This window comes from Gossypium hirsutum, chromosome A02, assembly GCF_007990345.1.
Source record: "Gossypium hirsutum isolate 1008001.06 chromosome A02, Gossypium_hirsutum_v2.1, whole genome shotgun sequence".
Taxonomy (NCBI): Eukaryota; Viridiplantae; Streptophyta; class Magnoliopsida; order Malvales; family Malvaceae; genus Gossypium; species Gossypium hirsutum.
In genome coordinates, this window is record NC_053425.1 from 9,910,791 (window position 1) to 9,930,692 (window position 19,902).

The 19,902-nt window shown below is 31.6% G+C and overlaps 2 protein-coding genes across 2 annotated transcripts; one reads left to right on the top strand and one right to left on the bottom strand.

Annotated features, from left to right (window-relative positions):
- Positions 1-1,750: 1,750 nt before the first annotated feature.
- Positions 1,751-8,540, top strand: LOC107951570 (uncharacterized). Its single transcript, XM_016886664.2, has 7 exons — positions 1,751-2,361; positions 2,938-3,726; positions 5,653-6,002; positions 7,033-7,241; positions 7,431-7,687; positions 7,807-7,985; positions 8,082-8,540. The coding sequence occupies exons 1-7, from the start codon at positions 2,127-2,129 to the stop codon at positions 8,163-8,165; spliced, it is 2,103 nt and encodes a 700-aa protein (XP_016742153.2). The 5' UTR covers positions 1,751-2,126; the 3' UTR covers positions 8,166-8,540.
- A 2,706-nt stretch (positions 8,541-11,246) lies between these two features.
- LOC107951571 (MLO-like protein 1) lies at positions 11,247-14,322 on the bottom strand. The gene is made up of 14 exons (XM_016886666.2): positions 14,068-14,322; positions 13,920-13,977; positions 13,605-13,831; positions 13,397-13,513; positions 13,257-13,317; positions 13,061-13,155; positions 12,905-12,979; positions 12,734-12,822; positions 12,489-12,538; positions 12,367-12,407; positions 12,071-12,280; positions 11,912-11,979; positions 11,761-11,821; positions 11,247-11,651 (listed from the first exon to the last, which is right to left on the bottom strand). The coding sequence occupies exons 1-14, from the start codon at positions 14,182-14,184 to the stop codon at positions 11,442-11,444; spliced, it is 1,479 nt and encodes a 492-aa protein (XP_016742155.2). The 5' UTR covers positions 14,185-14,322; the 3' UTR covers positions 11,247-11,441.
- Positions 14,323-19,902: the final 5,580 nt, after the last annotated feature.

Below are 19,902 nucleotides of genomic sequence, written 5' to 3' on the forward strand. Positions count from 1 at the left end.
ACAATGAAAAAAAATACTTTTGACGATTTCAACCCATCAATTTGTGTATGAGAAACAAATCCTGGTTGAGAAAGGGTGAAAATATACCAAAAACAATTTGAAAAAATAGCATTGGTATGGTATTAAAGCCTCTGTGATGTCACAAACCTCAACCTCAACGAAAAAGTCCGAGGCTCTATTTGATCCACTTGGAAAAGAACGGCCAAAAAACCTCCAAACTTTTCAAAGAAAAATAAAACTTTGCTATTAGTCAAAGTGATATTTCGAGTAACTTGAAAATTGGGATTTAACCATCTATTTATTCAAAACTCTTTTAAGTGGTATATTTTTGCAAACTTAATCTTTATTTACCAAATTTTATTAAATACTATATTTAATAAATTTGATAAGGTAGATTTATCACATTAATATGTGAAACATATTTTTACATTATTTTAAGGGTAAACTTTACAAATGGTCACCTAATTATGTCTGTATTCTTTTTTTGGTCACTCAACTTTAAAAATTTTCAATTTAGACACTAATGTTTGAATTTGTTCTTATTTTTGTCACCCACCGTTAAATTGATAAGAAAATACCTTTTTCTAACTAGTATAATAACATATTTAGTCCTCAATACTTACATATTCTATCAATCTGATCCTAAATCTAAATAATTCAATAATTTTAACCTTTCACATTTACAAATTTTATCAATTTGATCCTCAAACCTCCCAACCAAGACTTTTAGCTTTTAAAAGAGAGGCATTTCACATCTATAAATTTGTAAACACCCTCAGTGATTTAAATGAAATTTTTTGAATAGTTTAGTGACCAAATTGTACCTTTTTTAGTTAAATAACTAAAATGAAAAGTGATTAATAGTGCAATTTACCCTTTCTTTTATAAAATCACTATTACATTTATATATATATATATATATATATATATTTTGCGCCACTTACATTGTTTTCGAAATAGAAATCCATGTTTTAAGATTTAAACATTCAATTGATATCTAAAATAGAAAGTCCAAAGTTTAATTTCTAGAAAGTGATATTTATGTTTTAATTTAACATTAACAAATATTTAGGTGAAATAAATAAATAATAAAAGGTGTAATTCTGATTTTGATCATTTTACTTTACAAACATTGAAAATTTAGTTCCTCTTCTACTTTATTAAAATTAAGGAATTTATAAATCAACAATTTATATACACGAAATTAACAAAAACCAATTGTTCGTGAATTTATATGTAATAAATTAGTAAAATTCAGCGATTAAAGTTTATGAATTTACTAACAATTAGATTAACTTTTCAACTTTCATAAAATATAAGGAATAAATTTTAATAAATTAAAGTAAAAGGACTAATTTATCAAAATAGAAGAATGAAATTCATAAAGTTGAATAAAAAGGATTTTCGACTTTTAATGGTACAGCTGAGAAATTAAAAATAGATCCAAACCATGATGTATGGATGATTTTTGGTTAATCACCGAAATAGAAATTAATTCTATTTTTCATTTAATTAAAATAGTATCAAAATAAATATATTATATTTAAACTTAAATTATTATATAAAAATTAGTTTTAAAAAATTCTAAGAATTATGATTTATTTGAAAATTGTTTAAATATTACTAAATATTGTAAAAAAAAAGATCCCATTTTGCTAAAAAAAACAAAAAAATTAAAAAAAAAATGGAAAATCTAAAAGGTGCGACCGAACCTGTTGAATTGCATGGATCCGACCAAATAATCCGATCTTTATCAATAAGATCTTAAAACATACATGGTCAGAAATAAATCCAATGACAAATCAGTAATTTTTATATATTATAATAAATATAAAATATAAAATATAAATCAAAAGGCTAAAGCCTGATCTCGATCTCCGGCCGCTCCCATCTCCGATCCTTTCTTCCCCGTCTCTCTAAACAATTATTTCCTTTTTTAGAAAATAAAACTTTAGAAAAATATATACATTTCTTACTACACACTTCAAATCTTTCTTTCTTTTTTCTTTTAATACACATAAATTATTTATTATATATATTTTTTATTTCTAAGGATTTTCTCTCTCTGGAAGGCTGTGAGCTAAGTAGAGAGGGAGAGACAGAGAGGAGAAGATTACAATGCTAGAATGGCTCAGTACAGGCAACAGTATCAATACAGTAATGGAACGACGTCAGATCATGTCGCCATTGGGGTTCGAGGCGGTGCTGGCAACAAGGCCGCTCGATGGCGCCGATCCGGACGCGCCGACAGGAGCCGCCGAATCTCCATCGGCTCTCTCATCTTTGTTTTACCTCTCGTGTTTCTTGTAACTGTTCTCGTATACTATTACATCTCTGCTGATAGTAATGAGAATCGTAGAGGTCAGTCTTAAATATTTAATGCGAATTTTAGATTTTAGATTTTCGATCTTTCTTCTTTTTCTTTTTCTTTTTTTTTTGTAATTTCTCGTTTATTTGCTTTGGAAAATGGCATGCAAGTGAATTTCAGATTTCGGTTGCTACTGTCTATCAGCACGTTTTTATAGATAGTTCCTCGTTTATAGATCATTGCCAATTGTTTTTAGGAATTGTTTGGATTCAGAGAAATGGAGAGAAAAGAGAGGAGTTTGAATGAGTTTAGGTCCCAAACGTAAGGATTATTTATGGCGAAAACAAATTAGATGTTTGGGTATTATGAAACTTGCATTGTTTAAAAAAAATGAGATTTTATCACACAAATTTTTCATGCCATTTGATGAATGTAAATTTGATTTGTTTCGGTTAAATGAGTGGAATAACTTTCCTTTTAGGGCTTAAGTTTTGACTTTTTTTTCTTCTTTGTTTTTGAGTTAATTGTGATAGAATGAATGTTTTTGAGTAATTACAATATTCCAAGCATGAATGATCGATATGATCTATTGCTGGGAGAAATTATTAACTAGATGTATGTTGCTGCAGAGTTAATTCGTTATCAACCCGAGGATGATGATTTGAAGGCTGATTCTGATTTCCTCACAAATGTCACACGAATGGAAAATTTTAAAATCCTTAACTTTGGCAATGGTTCTGTTGCACATGGCCGCGATTCACGATATTGGGATAGGGATGATAGGAGAAGGGATGATGATTACAATGAGGATGCGGTAGAACACAATATCATGGATTCTAGAGATAAGCCTCTTGATGGTGGCCATGTTCCCACGAAAGTGAAGAATAAGAAGGGGGCTTCCCTTGATTCTGATGGGGGCCTGGACCGTAGAGTTGGGTTGTACAATGAAGCTGGGCGCAATGAATTAAAGATGTATGAAGCTGAATACGAGGCATCTCTGAAGAACGGGGACAAATCAAAAAAAGAACTTGGAAATAGCCATCAGCTCTCTGACAGTAAGGATTTTGGAATTCATGATGAGATTGATGATGATGATGACCATTATAATGATGGCATTGATTCTAATGATAGTCGCAAGGAAGATTATGATGATTTTGGACATGACAAGGACTATATTTTAGATGAAGCAAAATCTCATGATAAAAATGTTAATGAGTCCTCTACTTCCTTTAATGCTAAAACTAACAATGAGCATGCTGTCAAAGAGGTAAAGGAAGAATCCTCTTTATCTAGGGAGGCCTCTCAAGATTTTGATGATGTAGATGCTGATTCTCATCATGCTGGTTCTCTTAGTCATAAATCTGGAAAAAACTTACGGTCAAGTCCAAAGAAAAAGCCAAGGCGCCGAAAATTTTCAGGTAATACTAAATTTCTTTTAAGTTCATGTCAGATGTTCTTACACAATGTAGACTTGTCTGGCTGTGCGGATTAAATTCAGCATGATTTGAAGATAACAAACATTGCTTAGATCTTCGGTCTTAAATTTACAGTGTTTTTCCTTCCCTTATGGGTTAGAAGTAAATTTATGGTTTGGTAATAAAAGAACTAGGGAAGATTAGTATTGGGAGAACCTTGAGGATTAGGATTCATTTGGTGGGCTTGTATGCAAACCCTGTTTGCTTAAAAGGAATTAGAAGGAAAGAATGTGAATTTAATATGAAGAGCTTTAAAACATTAGAGATGGGAGATCAAGAACTGAAATTCTTGATGGCTTTATGTGAAAAAAAAATTCATAGCTTTAAATTCTTGATAATGTGTCACCCATCTAAACAACAGCTTACTTTGTTAGATTTTGGTGTTAATTCTTAATAGTATGATAAAATCTTTTCCCTATTAAGCACCCTAATCAAATTATGAAAGGAGATTGTAAAACTTATTCTCAAAGCATTCTAGGAAAGACTAAAACCCCAGTTTTCTGCTAACATGTATATTATGCATTTTGATACCAAAGCACTTTGAAGTTTACCTATAATTGCATGGAATGCATGAATATTATTGAGAGCTAATAAGAGGGGGGTGGGGGGAAGGGAGGGATGGGAAATTAAAAATGTAACTCTCTGCTGTATCATGCCAAAAGAACTCTCTGGAGCTTTAAATTCTTAGTAACATTTCACCTATTTGAAGAAGAGGAAATCTTGGCAAATTTGGCATCAAGGTAAACTTTCTGTAATTTAATTCCCAATAGTGTAGAAATATCATCTCTTTACCTCAGAAAGCACCAATCAGAAACAAAAAGATCATTCTTCAAAAGGCTATCCTAGTATCTAATCTAATTTTCACTGGTAAAGTACCATAGACATTATATTTGACGGTAAAACTTTGGAAGTAAAGAAAAACATTTAAGAGCATCCTTAGAAGTTTTACCTACTGTGATAAACTTCTTTTTTCGCTGCATTTCTTTTAATATTTCCTTATATTCTGATGTACCATAATGAAAGCTGTTTTAAGGCTTTATTCAAGGATTTCATTCATTGGCATGCCTGTAATGAGCCCCAATTGTTCTTTGCTTACTATTTGAGGTTTGAACTTTTCGCAAACACCTAATAGAGGTTGCATTGTACTCCCCTCCTACTGGTTTAATTAAGGAGTATAATGCCTTTCAGCACCTCTGTTTTCATAAATAACATTGTGCCCATGTTCTAAACCTCCTTTCTGACAATGGATATAATATCATTGTTAAGTGTTGTTATCCCACATTTAATAATTCTTGGGTTTCATGAAGTCTTATATTCAAGTTGGCCACTAAACCTATTGCCAATTGGTTTTAAGTTGGATGTAACATGGTATTTAGAACCCAGGTGGTGTTTGGTTTTTCCTGCCTATCCTATCTGAGGTTGATCCCTTGGGAGGTATTCCACATGTAGGCCCTTATTGAGCTACATGTGAGAGGGAGTGTTAAGTGGTGTTATCCCACATCTGTTAAGTCTAGGGTTTCCCATGGTCTTATTTAAGTTTTCATGGTTTTAGGTTGGATACTTAACAATCGTGAACTAGAACATTAAAATACCCATTAGAGCTTCATTCAAATTAATTTAGCTTAATTTGATTCTCTCTACCTTTTACCAATGTTCATCTTGTTGGAATGCTCTCATTTGGGGAATATTACTTCCATATCAAGTCTCTTTTCTTGTTAATTAGTACACTATGCAAAACTAGTACTATTAGTTCCTTCAAGGTAAAAACTCTTTCAAAGTAATTTCACTTTCCTAGGTTATCCTAAAGGAGATAAATTGAGTCAAGGATGAATGGTTCTTCTTGAATAACATTTTTCTTTTAATTCTTAGGTTCTTGTGAGATGAAATTAATGAATTCAACACACCTTGTGGAGCCTGTAGAAAGTCGGAAGTTTGCTCGATTTTCCTTACAGTATAAACAAATGGAAGAGAAGCCTGAAGGAGAAGACCAATGGGTACCTAGATTTGCCGGGCATCAGAATTTACAAGAACGTGAGGAATCTTTTTTCGCACGTGACCAAAAGATAAATTGTGGGTTTGTTAAAGGTCCACAAGGATATCCAAGCACTGGCTTTGATCTGGCAGAAGATGATGTGAATTATATCAGCAGGTGCCACATTGCTGTCATATCTTGCATTTTCGGAAATTCTGATCGCTTGAGGACACCTGCTGGCAAAATGGTATGAGGATAATCTTTTTCTGGCAGCACATGGTCTTAGTGTCCTTTGTGATTGTTTTTGAATTTTAAAAGATATGCACTTCTGTTTTTAGAAGTAGCTGTTCTTTTGTTTTCTTCTTTTTCTTCTTCTGCTGTTTGATAACCTGATAAGTTTTAGGTTCAAACGTTAATTAATAAGAGCCTTCGTGTTACCTGTTGACTACCTCACCATGCACATGCATGATGAGGAGGAATAACTTGGTCCTTCTCCTTTCTTTACCCGTGTGTAGCATTACTTTAGTACTTTCCATTCCTCCTGCCCTGGTATCTCTTCTTTAGACCGTCTTAACACTTTGCTATCCTCTTCTTTTGGTTGTCACTGATTATCATCTTGCACATGATGTATTAAATTTGTGATTTTGTTGTAGAATTAGCAGTTTTCTTTTTTCCATTTTGCATGGCACTTTCCAGGTTTCATGAATGCCGGAGGCTGAATCAATTCACAAACTTTTTGATGGGAAAGGGAAAAAAGACGATTTCAAAAGCCAAAATAAAATGAAATAAATTCTATATGCATTCCACAGATTGATCACTTCGTCCAAAATTTTCTGAGTTTGGCAAAGATACCCCAAAAACATTGTTTGCTTTGTATGGTGGGTGAATGCAAGATTGTGTTCTGTGCACACCAGCCTTTCAAATCCCTATCCTCAGCCCAAGCCTTGAATGTGATGTTTGAGGTGACATGAATATGTTCTAGAGCTAAGAAATTAGGGAAAAAAGAAAAACAATGGCATGGTTTGACAAACAAAAAGCTTGCCCCTGTTGGGTTGAATGGCATGAAATCTAACTGGAGGAAGGAACTGCCACTTCTATTGGTCATCATTTGAATTTGTTAGACTACTCTGCATAGTGTGCTTCATACATGATATTATTACACTGTTCATTCTTTAATGGTTTATCATGCATTACCATTTTGTTTATCATTGAATTGCTGGAGTAATATGTGACTTGGATTATAACAATGGTTGAATCATTATTTCTCCTGATTTTAGGTTACTCGTTCGTCAAGGAAAAATGTCTGCTTTGTTATGTTTGTGGATGAAGCTACGATGCAAACACTTTATTCAGAAGGTCAAACACCTGATGGTGGTTTTATTGGTTTATGGAAGATAGTGGTTGTAAAGAATCTTCCTTACACTGATATGCGTAGGGTGGGAAAAATACCAAAACTGTTACCGCATCGACTATTTCCTTTTGCAAGGTTTGAACTGGATATTTGGAAATTTTTTGTTTCATAATGCATCTACTAGGTTTTATATGTTTCACATTTTATGATCATATTCAGGAATGAAGTTTTCTTAGTAGCAAATTGTTTATTATGATTATCCTTTTTCTGGATGATATTACTTAGGCAGGCTTGACATTTGTTTCTTAACTCTTCTGATCTCAGGTACTCAATCTGGTTAGATAGCAAACTACGTCTACAGCGTGACCCCTTACAACTCCTGGATTACTTCTTGTGGCGAAAAGGTCATGAGTATGCCATTTCTAATCACTATGATCGTCATTGTGTCTGGGAAGAGGTTGCGCAAAATAAGAAGCTGAACAAGTATAATCATACAGTCATTGATGAGCAATTTGATTTCTATCAGGCTGATGGACTGAAAAGATTCGATGCTTCAGATCCTAACAAGCTTCTTCCTAGCAGTAAGAAAATTTCACACTCAAGCACCCTTAGATGTTTGGAGTTGCATGCATATACACAAATATACACCCGAGGATTTTTATTTATGTCAGTTAATGCTTCTACTTTGTTTGAAATGCAGATGTGCCTGAAGGTTCATTTATTGTTAGAGCACACACCCCGATGTCAAATTTGTTTTCATGTCTTTGGTTCAATGAGGTTGAGCGGTTTACTCCCCGTGATCAGCTAAGTTTTGCATATACATACCAGAAATTGCGAAGAACAAATCCTGACAAACCCTTTTATCTGAACATGTTCAAGGTAAAGAAACTCTGACAAAAAGTGGCTGCAGCTTTTAAAATTAGACTACAATTCATGTAGGTCCTCATGTTGCCTCTCTGGTTTATTTGATTGCAGGATTGTGAGAGGAGAGCCGTAGCTAAGTTGTTTCGACATAGATCGGATGAGAAGCGATATGTTCAGCAACGGGCAACATTGTAAAATGTATGTTGTATTATCAAACCTTTGCTGTTGAATATAAAAAGAATTATTTTTTGTACACTTTCCTTGGCCATGCTGGTTCATAAAGAAAGGATCAGAGTTGCATCGGTGGTGATGGTTGTTGACATAGAATGATGGACGTCGAGGGAACAAAGTTTGTCGAGCATGGTGGAGGTATCTTGGTTGGGGGGGAAAGTCCATTGGCTTTAATTTGCTAGAAAAATTCTGTTTTGCATAATTGTTATTTGTTCTTTTGTTCACATTGATTGCTTCGTCCATAGGTAAAAACGGAGGACCAATACTAATGTACTTCTTACAACTAAAATTTGTTGTATTATTGCTATTACTATTATCATCATTTTTTGAACCTTTCAATTGGCTATTGAAGTTTTATTTGACTGCTCAATTCAACCACAAATATAAATGATTTTCCTAGCTGGTTACAAATAGGACCATTGCTACCATTCCAAATAATATAATTATTTTTTGGGTTGGGTAAATTATTCTCTAACTATTAGTAAATTTCTTTTTTAATTATTCAACTATAAAGAATTACAAAATGATCACTGAACTATTCAATTGTCTTTTTTAGTTACCAGTTGATTAACTTAAAAATGGAAGCATTCAAAAATTCGAGACAAGCGATTATTTTATAATTTTTTATAGTTGAATGACTAAAAAAAAATTACTAATAATTGAGTGATTAGTAGTGTAATTTATCCATATTTTTTTATATTATATTTAGTACATGTTGATAAATCCTCCACTAAACCTTTACAAATTATCTAAATAAATAAGAAAAATAAAAAATTGAGTTTAGTTACTATCATGAAATCCTAGAGAAGCCGAGTATGAACACCATTGGTGATACGATGATCTGCTATAACATTCACCAACACCAATAATGCAAAAATGTTGTTATACTTATGCAGCTGTGAATAAATAAATTAGATGATGAACAAAGCAGCTCATCATTTTGTTACCTGCATACGAATTATATTATGCAAAAGTGTTCCTTTTAAAGCAAAGCAGCTGTGGTATGAATAAATAAATGCAAAAGTCTTCTTCTTATTATGCCTCGTTCAAATGATATTAGAGCAGATACCAACTTTATTACTTTTATATAATGTGTTGATGAAGCAGACAAAGATCAATCTGCATACTTCGGGGCAATTTTTTATACTTAAGTTAGATGGAAGAAGATGATAAGCTTTTAGGGGAATAATCGGGATCTTAAGTTGCATGAGAGTGCATAAAGGCTTGAGTTTTGTAAGGAGTGAGCATTCGATAAAATCGAGTGAAATGAAATTCTATTTTATTATTCTAATTCGATTTGAATTTTTTGTAGTCGACTTTGATGAATTTATTTGTGTTAAATTAAAAAAGATTAAATATGTCAAAGTAAAACATTGGTAACAATAACAAATAAATTTGACACCATATTTATTTGAAAACTCTTTCCAAACAAAATAAGGGAAAATACTATAAATTCAATATGATAAATTTGATAATTTACTTGTTCAATGCCTCAAGTTTATCATTTTTGGGAAAAAAATTATAATTCAACCTTTTATATATATTTTTTAATTTTTTATAATTTTTATAAAGTTTTTTATAACTATTTTGATTTTTTTTATTTTTTAAAGGAATCAATTTATTCATTTTAGAGATCATAGAGACTTAAGAAGCATTTAAACCAATTTATTATTTGAGTTGTAAAAATTCAATTTCATTTAAACTCAAAAAAAATTATTTATTCAAATTGATTTACTCAAAATTTAATTTAATTTTCCTTTACCATTTCAAGTTGAATTCAATTTTATTCACCCAATTGAATTGGTGTCATTTTTATCTAGGCTGCTCTTGTATGTCATTTGTTACTCTTATCCATCAATCTTTAGCTGGTAATATTGTTTACTATAATCCACATAAGATGTAAAATTAAATATGTTGCCAAATATGTCTTTAAACATAAATTAAATCACATTTAAGTAAAGTTTCTTTTTATTTGGTAAAAGATTAATTTTGGAGAACCGGCGGTTATAGTGTCACTGATCACGTAACGATTGAGAGAGAGACTGGACCACACCCAATCGAGAGTAAAAAGACAATAATCGTCCTAGCAAAAAGGGCCACATTAGAGTTTCTTTTTAGTTATTAGAAAATTAATTTTGGAGAATTGACAGTTATAGTATCAGTGATCACATAACGAATGAGAGAGAGACTAGGCAATAGACACTCGAGCGTAAAAAGACCATAATCACCCTAGCGAAAAGGGCTACATTACATCCCTTTCTTAGACTATTAACAATTACACATAAGCGATGCTACATGTCATTAGAAAGTTGTTGGCTTAGCTACCCATTGTGTAGCAATTAACCATTATCAAACTCTCTTCTCTTGGAACAAGTGATTTGCTTGAGCTTCATGCTTATTCTTTTAGCCTTAATTCTTCCTCTTATAATTAAATTGGTGAAGAGGTATACAAATTAGGCACAAGTACTTCAATCACTTCAATAGCACTAAAAGTATTATGGAGGATCCTGTATTGGAAGTTAGATTGTATTTTGGCTCGTCTAATAGGTAAATTAGTCCATGTATGTTAGATTAAAGAGCAAATTGGTCATTCTATTCAAAATTTTTTCTGTTAAAAATTAGTTCCTATACGTCAACATAAGGTTCAGGTGACATGCCATACGTCACTGTCCGATTATTGTGTTAGATACACTACTGTTTAACAGTACAAAGGAATGAAATTTTTCAAAGAAGATGATCGACTTGCTTTTTTATCTAACATACAGAGACTAATTTGTCAATTTTCTGAGTAGGAGTAAAATGCAATCTAGCTCCTCGTATAGGGTTGTACTTTTAGCCTTTAATAGCTTTTGCGATAATGCTTTAATAGCTTTTGTGATAATAGTACCATACTTAGTCGTGATGGAGCTTTTGTAAGAGTTAAGTGAGCATTATAGCAACCAGTGAAATATGATTTTGTAAAGTGTGTTACTTCTGAAATTAAGGTCACTATGATATATTTTTTAAGCATTTGTAGAGAGCTTGCCATGGGTTTGAGCAGTGTTGTTGGAATTGAATTTGAAGCATTTTTCAATATCAAGTGCTTGAATACAATGTATTGGCTAATGTATTGTTTTTACCATTATGGAAACAAAAAAAAAAAAAAACCCCTCTATCTAAATGCTTGAGACTAATAACGTTAGTATTGCCCAACACCAAATCTACAAATTTATTTAGACTCAAATATCCGTAGTTATATACTCATACCGCAGATGAAGAAGACTCCTTTCCATTAACCTTATGCATCTCAAAAACCAATGGTGACTCCTCTTTTGGACCAACTTGGCTACTTTCATTCGACGACCTTTTGAAACCACTGCCCTTATTCTTCTTTCTTGCCTTCCGAGCCCATCCAACCAGCCCTTCCTGAATATGTTCCTCGAATATCGCCTTCTTGTACGAACTTCCCATCTGCATATTAACCAAAGCATGTCAAATTAAAATACAATGACTAAATCAAAAATTTGAGCATAGTAGAGGGAATAAAACCATAATTTCACAGTTCATAATGATGTGTTACCTGTGTGACAAATGCATATAGTGGCAGGGTACTATAACTGCAGACGAACTGAACAAAAACCCTGACAATGAACATATAAGATCACATAAATACTTGAAAACATCATTTGGCAACACATATAAGAAACCAAGTTTCTTTGTTATCTTCTTACCCAATAACTAGTCTGGGTATAATAAAACGAACTTGCCCCATCATGCATGAGTTGAAACCATACTGCACCTGTTACAAAAATGGAACAAGAAAGGTTGTTTACTTACTGACTATATGGAAAAAAATGGCATGTAACGTTGTTAGGGACATTGTGTTTTACCCATATCCAGGCGAAGAAGGCCATTTCGAATGAATTTTGGAAGAGGATGATGTGAATGAGGCGGAGGACGAGGCGCGGCCTTTTGAACCAGAAATGGTTATCTGAAGGTTGAACCACCAATTCACCTGTCACCACCATGTGTCTCTCAGCTACCTCTTGAGCTAATTGTGTGATTATATGTTCCAACTTGGTGCCAACAGCAAGTAAAAGCTGCCAAAGGTTAAAAAGGGAACCATTGTCACATATATGCTAACATGCCTGCCTAGCTTATTCAACATGTAAGTACTTCAACTTACAATGAAGGGAATGAATGCTATCCAAAAATACGTGTGCCAACCTGCGAAACCAAGTTCGATTTTAAGTCAATATTAGGAACTCAAGACGTGTGGCGAAAATACAAACGAATTCAGCATCTTACCAACAAAATTCAGCAAGAGGAAAATGACTACAAATGCCCAAAGATACCAACTGCAATTAAGTAACTGTTAACGGTATGGTAGTATATAATGATATGTATGTTGATGAATAGAAACGTGACAAAACACCATTTTCACCAAAGGTATACATTGACATAAATGCTTATGATGCTAAGCATGTACATAACTTTAACTGCATAATGCATTCATGGAAGAACACCTTTCTCTAACACATAAGAAAACTGACCTTATCCCAACAACTTTCTTAAAATCGGCTTCGAGAGCACGCATCATGTAGTTGTGAAAGTTAAACTTTGGATTTCCCCTGCAGTGAGTCTAGATAAGAAATTTTCAGAAGTTAATCTAAGAGAGTTGAAGTAAAAATGGAATGAAGTAAGATTAATTCATTTTAACTTACCATGATGAAGCCTAGTCTTAATGTGATATAATCTGACTTGGTCACAGATCCATAGAATTGCTTGAAAAAAGAATACTGAAAGCAAAACAAAGCCATCAAAACTATGTTACTGGCTTATCAACAAATAAATAGAAAAGAAAAAAGATCTTGACTTACCACCCATCCCTGGATCTCAGAATTCTTTCCAATGCCCAAGAACCGACCCTTGATAAAATCATGTTCTTGGACCTGAGTGATCTTTGTTTTCACAACTGCAAAATCACATTTACATCATAAACTAGTCATAAAAGCTGAAGTTTGAAGAATCCCAATGCTGAATTGTTGATAAAGGATGTTAGCAGTTATTCATTACCTCCCTCAGGATCATCTTCCATATCCTTAGCATAATCTTCCCAATTTTTCCATTGATGGATCTAGATCATCATATATATCAGAAGGCAATTGAAAGCAGTAGTAGCATTATACATGGCAGAGAGAATGGAGGAAACATACCTTTGTGCTCCCAAAAACAATGGTTAGAGCACTGAAAGTCACATGTACAACAGCTAGCACGAAGATGAATATATGTAGATGATGCAATGCCGTAGTGGATAACAATGGAACTTTCCCCTGGATTCAAATTTCAACATATTTGCTGTTGAGTCATATACTCTTCTAAGACATGGTTTCAAGTTCCAAAACTGTTGCAGTATAGGGGTACCTTAGTAGTACAGTAGGCAGTGAAATCGGCAGGCTCGGCGAGAAGACGACGGCCATTACCATTGGGAAGAAAAGAGGAGAAAAGGGTCTGAAAGTGTTCTGTGGTTACTTCTTTCTTTTCCTTACAAGGCAACCATTGATTAGCCAAATCCTCTGATATACAGATTTTGGCAATCCTGTCTTGAAACACTGTTAGTAGCAACGATATGAATCCCAGCAACATCAACTCTGCATCCACACCACAAATTTAATTTTACAGATTCACACAACACAACATATAATCCAACATGATGATATTAGAGACTATAAATTATACCTTCTTTGATCTTCTGCAAGGCCTCAAAGAGAGGTTTCTGATTCTTTTTCTTCAAATACTGAAAAACCAAAAAAAAAAAAGCTCATTCAGACATTTCATCAACAAACACACACAGAATGCATAAACACATTTCCAACATGTTACATGCCTTGCCAAAGAAATGGAGGATTCTTTCAGCAACAAGGGAAATGAGGACAATGACAGAGCAGACAACAGCCACCACCCATGTCGGGGTGTATTCTATGGTTGTTCCTCCTTCAGACATATTTCCCACCACCACTCAGTTTTTGTTTTTCTTCCCTTCTGTGTTGTTTTTGTATGTAAATGGAACGTGAAGACAATAATAATAGTAATAAAAGGAAAGAGAATGATTAGAGCTGAAATTCAAGCGAATGGAGATTATGATGAGTTGTTAAATTGCCATATATAAATTTGTATTAAAGCTTTATTAGTTTTGGAATGGAGTTGGTGCAATGCATGTTCAAACGCGGACTACGCGTATATTCTACAAAGACGATAAAATTAAGTATCCGTGACCAAGGAGCCGGCCTTAACCCCCAAGAATTTAGAGGAAACTAGTTTGTTTTTACCCCGTTTATATATTAATTCAAATCTATTATTTTAAAAAACTCCATTCACATAAGTATTATTCTCAATATAAAAGAAAGTAGATTTGAATACGCTGAATTAAATTTAAAATTACATTTAAAATTAACTTGAATAAATTAGAATTTTAAAAAAATTAAAATGAAAATAATTCATGTTATATTTAAGCACAAATTTTTAAACCCATTAATAAAGGATTTAGGTTTCTAAAATATATATTTTTCCTTAGAATCTATAACAACAAAATTATGGGGTAACAATTTTAGTTTTAAGAAATGTTTGATTAAAAAAGTTTTTTTTTCTCCAAATCGTTTGTTTATTTTTTGTTTTGATCGAAGGTAGTGTCAGTCTCCAGGTTGACTATACCAAATCTCTCTTTCTTTCTTTCTTTTGTTTATTCACTTTACATGTCTTCTCTCTTTTCAATTTGTAGATCTATTTTGTGGGTATCTTTATTTTCTTCACAAGTTGTGATGGACAGATGACAGCACCGGTCGTTCGCTAAAACTCCACCGGCTACAAGTAGTTTTCTTGGAAAGTGAGTGGGAGTATTTCAGAATAATATATGATTTCACGAGTTGATTTGGACCCATGTTGTATGTTTTTTGTTTGTTTTTTCATTATTTAATAAGTTTTCAGTTTTAGAAGTTTTTTTCTTCTCTTATAGCATGTTTTTTAGTCTTGCTTATTCATGTAACTTTAGTTTTGCAAGTGATTTTAGGGATGATTTTGTTTTCGCCCTCTCTAATTTGGTGAATGTTCGACTCTTTTGTCGATTTTTGCTCGCCACTTTGGACCATTCGGGGCTAATTTCCTTATCGTATTAAGTGCTTACAATCACTTCAGATATGTCCTGCTTGAGTTGTAACAAAGCCGATTATCAACGTGTCATGATGTTCTATTAATGTTGAGGCTAAAGCCTTTGTTGTGTTGATGGAGCTTATCTTTCACCATCTACGATAATTGTTTGTTTGCTTGTTTTTTTCTCTGAATTATATGATTATATTCATTGAATAAATGAATGAATTTACTTTAAAAAAAAATGTCATCCACCATATACGATGAGTGATTTTTTTGCACTCAATTGGATACTTGAACTTTCAAAATGCATAAACAAAATACTCAATCTTTTTCAAAAAAAAGCAATTAAGCCCTTGCTTTTTCTTTTCACTCAATTGAGTACTTGAACTTTTAAAATGCATAAAAAAGGCCCTCAAACTTAAAAAAAAAATAAGCCCCTACTTTTTTCTTTTGTACTCAATTGGGTACTTAAACTTCAAAATGCATAAAAAAAAGACTCTCAAACTTTTTCAAAAAAAATTAATTAAGCCCCTACTTTTTTTTTACACCCAATTAGGTACTTGAACTGTCAAAATACATCAAAAAGACCCTTTGACAGTTAAAGTTAGTTGCCCCTAATTTTTTTCAGTTAAAGTCACCCCATGTCACAAACCACGGCGTGACACATGAAAAAAATTATAAAAAAATAAAAAAATAAAAAAATTATTAAAAATTAGAAAAAAATGATAAAAAATGTAAAAGATTTATAAAAAATTGTAAAATTTTATAAAAATCATAAAATGCATCAAAAATGCCCTTTAACTATTAACTTTAACTGTTGACCGTTAAAGTTAATGATCTCCGATTTTTTTTTCAGTTAAAGCCATCATGTGTCGCAACACAGCATGACATTTGACGAAAAATGACAAAAATTAAAAATCAATAAATGTTATAGAAATTACAAAATGCTTCTTTTGGTATGATAATTTTATAATTCTTTTATGAATTTTATATTTTTTTTATTTTTTTACGGCTTTATAAAATTTTATAATTTTTTCTATATTTCTATATATTTTTTATATTTTATAATTTTTAATAAATTTTAAATTTTTTATTAAAATTTAATAAATTTTATAACTTTTATTGATTTTTATTTTTTTTATAATTTTTTACTACATGTCATGCGGTGGCTTAACAGAAAAAATTAGAGGCAATTAACTTTAATGATCAAAGGGTCTTTTTAATGCATTTTGGCAATTCAAGTACATAATTGAGTGCAAAAAAAAGGTATGGGCTTAATTGCTTTTTTTTTAAAAAGTTTGAGGGCCTTTTTTATGCATTTTGAAAGTTTAAGTATCGAATTGAGTGCAAAAAAGAAAATAAGGGCTTAATTATTTTTTTTGAAAAATTTTGAGACATTTTTGCACCCTTAAGCAAAAGATAATTTCAAATTAATCTAGTAGAGAAAGTTTTGAAAAAATAAATTTTAGAAACAAAACATTTATTAATAATATAATTTGTTGTGTTAAAAAAATCTTTATATTTATTATGTTAACAAACTTTTAAATTATTAATTTGAAGATTAATTAATTTTAATTTTAATTTTAATTTTTTGAATATACTTGAATAAAGAAATTTATGGTTATATATATATATGTGTGTGAATTACTATTTTAAAATTAAGTTATAATTAAATCTTCAAGCAATCGTATATATTATGGAAATGATTAGATTTTAGGGAATGAAATATATTTTTATATTTTGGAAACAACTATATATTATTAATAAAAAATACCCTGATTTACTAATTTATGAAAATAAGTGTTTTCTTTTAAATATTAGAAAATCGTGAAATTTTGTACTTTTGGCCATGATTTGAACAACCCTATTGTTAATAAAAATATTAAATTTGTATTGACAGAATGAATACTTACATTTTTAGGTAACCAAAAAAATCAGTAACTGCTTTCCTTATTTATGCATAATTCAAATCAATTAAATAAGATTATGATGCTTTAAAATGTAAACTATATATACATATATTATAAGTTTAATCTGTTAAAAAGTATGTTGTTTTTCTTTTGAAACCATACATTATTTTTTGTTATTACTTACAACAATTAAAGTTTTATTATCAATTTAATTTCTAATATGTAATAATTTAACTATCAAAGTGTGTAACTGTAACGCATTTATTTTCTTATTTCTGTTTTTTCTGTAAGTTTTCAACAAATGTGTGTTTGCTTTAATGGTTAAATATTTTGGGGTGTGTATGAGGTCTTAAGTTTAAGTTTTACCTTTAGCAAATTTTAGTTATTTTTGAATCTAAGCTTTATCCTTGGTCAGCGGGCTTCTATTTAATTGCCTGTAAACTCATATTAGAATGAGTTTGCTGGTTCAGGTGATAAGGGAGTGGTGTGTTGGAGGTCCTGTGTTCAAATCCCCACGTTAGCATGGGTAATTAATTTTTGCTCTGTTGTCGGAGGGAGTTTCGGTTGAACTGAAAGTCTGAGGATGTTGGATGTTAATGGGTTGGTAGGAGAAAAAGGGGGGATTTGAGATAATTTTGTTTTATTCTTTTTTTTTCAAAATTTTCTTGTTTCCAGAAAAAAAAAACTGAAATTCTTTCTCTTCTCCGCTCTGCCGAAATTCTACTCTTCCTTTCTCACTTCGTTTCGATTTCTTTTCTGAATTCGTCTCGTTCTTTTTGTGCAACGTTTGACTACGTTCGTTTGGTAAGTTTTGTATTGTTAGAATCTTAACGTTTTTCGGCTAAGTGTTTAACGAGAGGGTTTGTTTTGTTACTCTTGATTTAGTCGAAGGTCAAGGATCGACTGTAGGCCTACCGTAGGGTCGGTAAGGACTAACCTAACCCCAAAGCTGTAGATTTGATAAGCTGATGATCTGTTCTGAGTATGATAATACCATGCATATCTGATTATTCTGATATCCGTACATAACATGTTGAGCATGTCTAATATGTTATTTTGTATCTGTTCTGTGTATGATTGTGTGGTGGGTTTTGTATTGATGGAGGAATTGTTCTGTACAGCGTTCATCACCTATTATCTGGAAGCTTGGCTGCGCTATGTCTGATACGTGTCGTAATGGCACAACCTGGTTTGTAGGGATGGGTGTGTGTTTTTAACCCCACATGGTGTGTTGAGATGGTCGGAGATGGTGTGTAGAGGATGAGGGTAGGATTCTGATTATCTGATTCTGATTATTGTATCTGTATCTGAAATGGGCCTGAGCCTGAATCTGTTTCTGTATCCGTTTTGGACGTGTATAGGATTCTGTTTGATTGCATGCTTAATTCTGCTGGGTTACACACTGAGTTTACGTAAACGCACATCTGCTTGTCTGTTTTGTCAAGTAATCCACAGACTTAGGCGGATCGGTGCGTCAAGAGACTTAGTGGTGATCACTCGTTCGTAAACTGTTTTCAGCTATTAATTTATGGTTTTATATTAAATTTTGGATTCATTAAGAGTTTGTAAATTCTAAGACTCTCTGGACTGTTTGAGACTTTTTTAACTATTGGCTTTGGATTTGTTTGTTAATGGTATGCATGCTTTGACAAAACGTTTTATTGAAAATAACAGTTTTTACACAAACAAAGGTTTTCCTAAAAACGCGACTGCATTTCTAAAAACATAATGATTGTTTTCAGGCTTCTGCTGTAATACGATTTGGCAAATGAACTAATTAAATGATGTTTTCAGTAAAATCGGGAATGTATGTGAAGTATGAAATGTGAACAATTTGACGAGACAGCTCAGTTTTCAAAACCATTCTTTGTGACATCTCTGAATTCGTCCATAACGTCTAGGCCGAGTCTGGGGTGTTACAGTACGTAATCAATAATTCAAGCAAATGTTATGTAATTAAAAAAATCCAATATTTAGTATTTTTATTATTTTATTTTTCATTAAAAATAAATTAAAATTAAATACATAAAGATTAAATCATATATCATATAATAAAAAAGAACAAAATTAAAATTAAAATCATAAAACATAAAATATTAATATTAATACCCTAAATGAAATCTCCAACTTAATATCTAATATTGCAATATTTTTATTGGTTTAAATATTTACTATATATATTTTTTGAAAGTTGATCAATGAGCAAAGAATGCAAATTCACAAAAAAAATATTAAAATAATTGTGGGCACATGTAAAAATAAATTTTAGTTATTTATATAGGGATTAAAAGTAAAATCTAAGGCATGTCATATATTATTAATTTTATTTTCTTACTCATAATATGAAGTCAAAGATATTTAAATTATGTTTAAAAAATATTCATCAAAATAATTACTAATTTTTTTTATAACCATAATTTCTTCCTTATGTATAAGCAAATTTGAGGCTTTCAATATGGTAAATAATATTAGCATGTAATGCCTAAAATATTTATTGCAAAATTTAAAATATACATGTTTAATAACAATATTAATTTCATATTACATAGTTGACCTTAAATTTTTTAATTGAAATTATAAAAGGTAATTTTTAAAATTAGAATATATACGCACGTTAACTTATTAGTGCCAAATGGCAATGTATGATTTATTACACAGTAGATTGT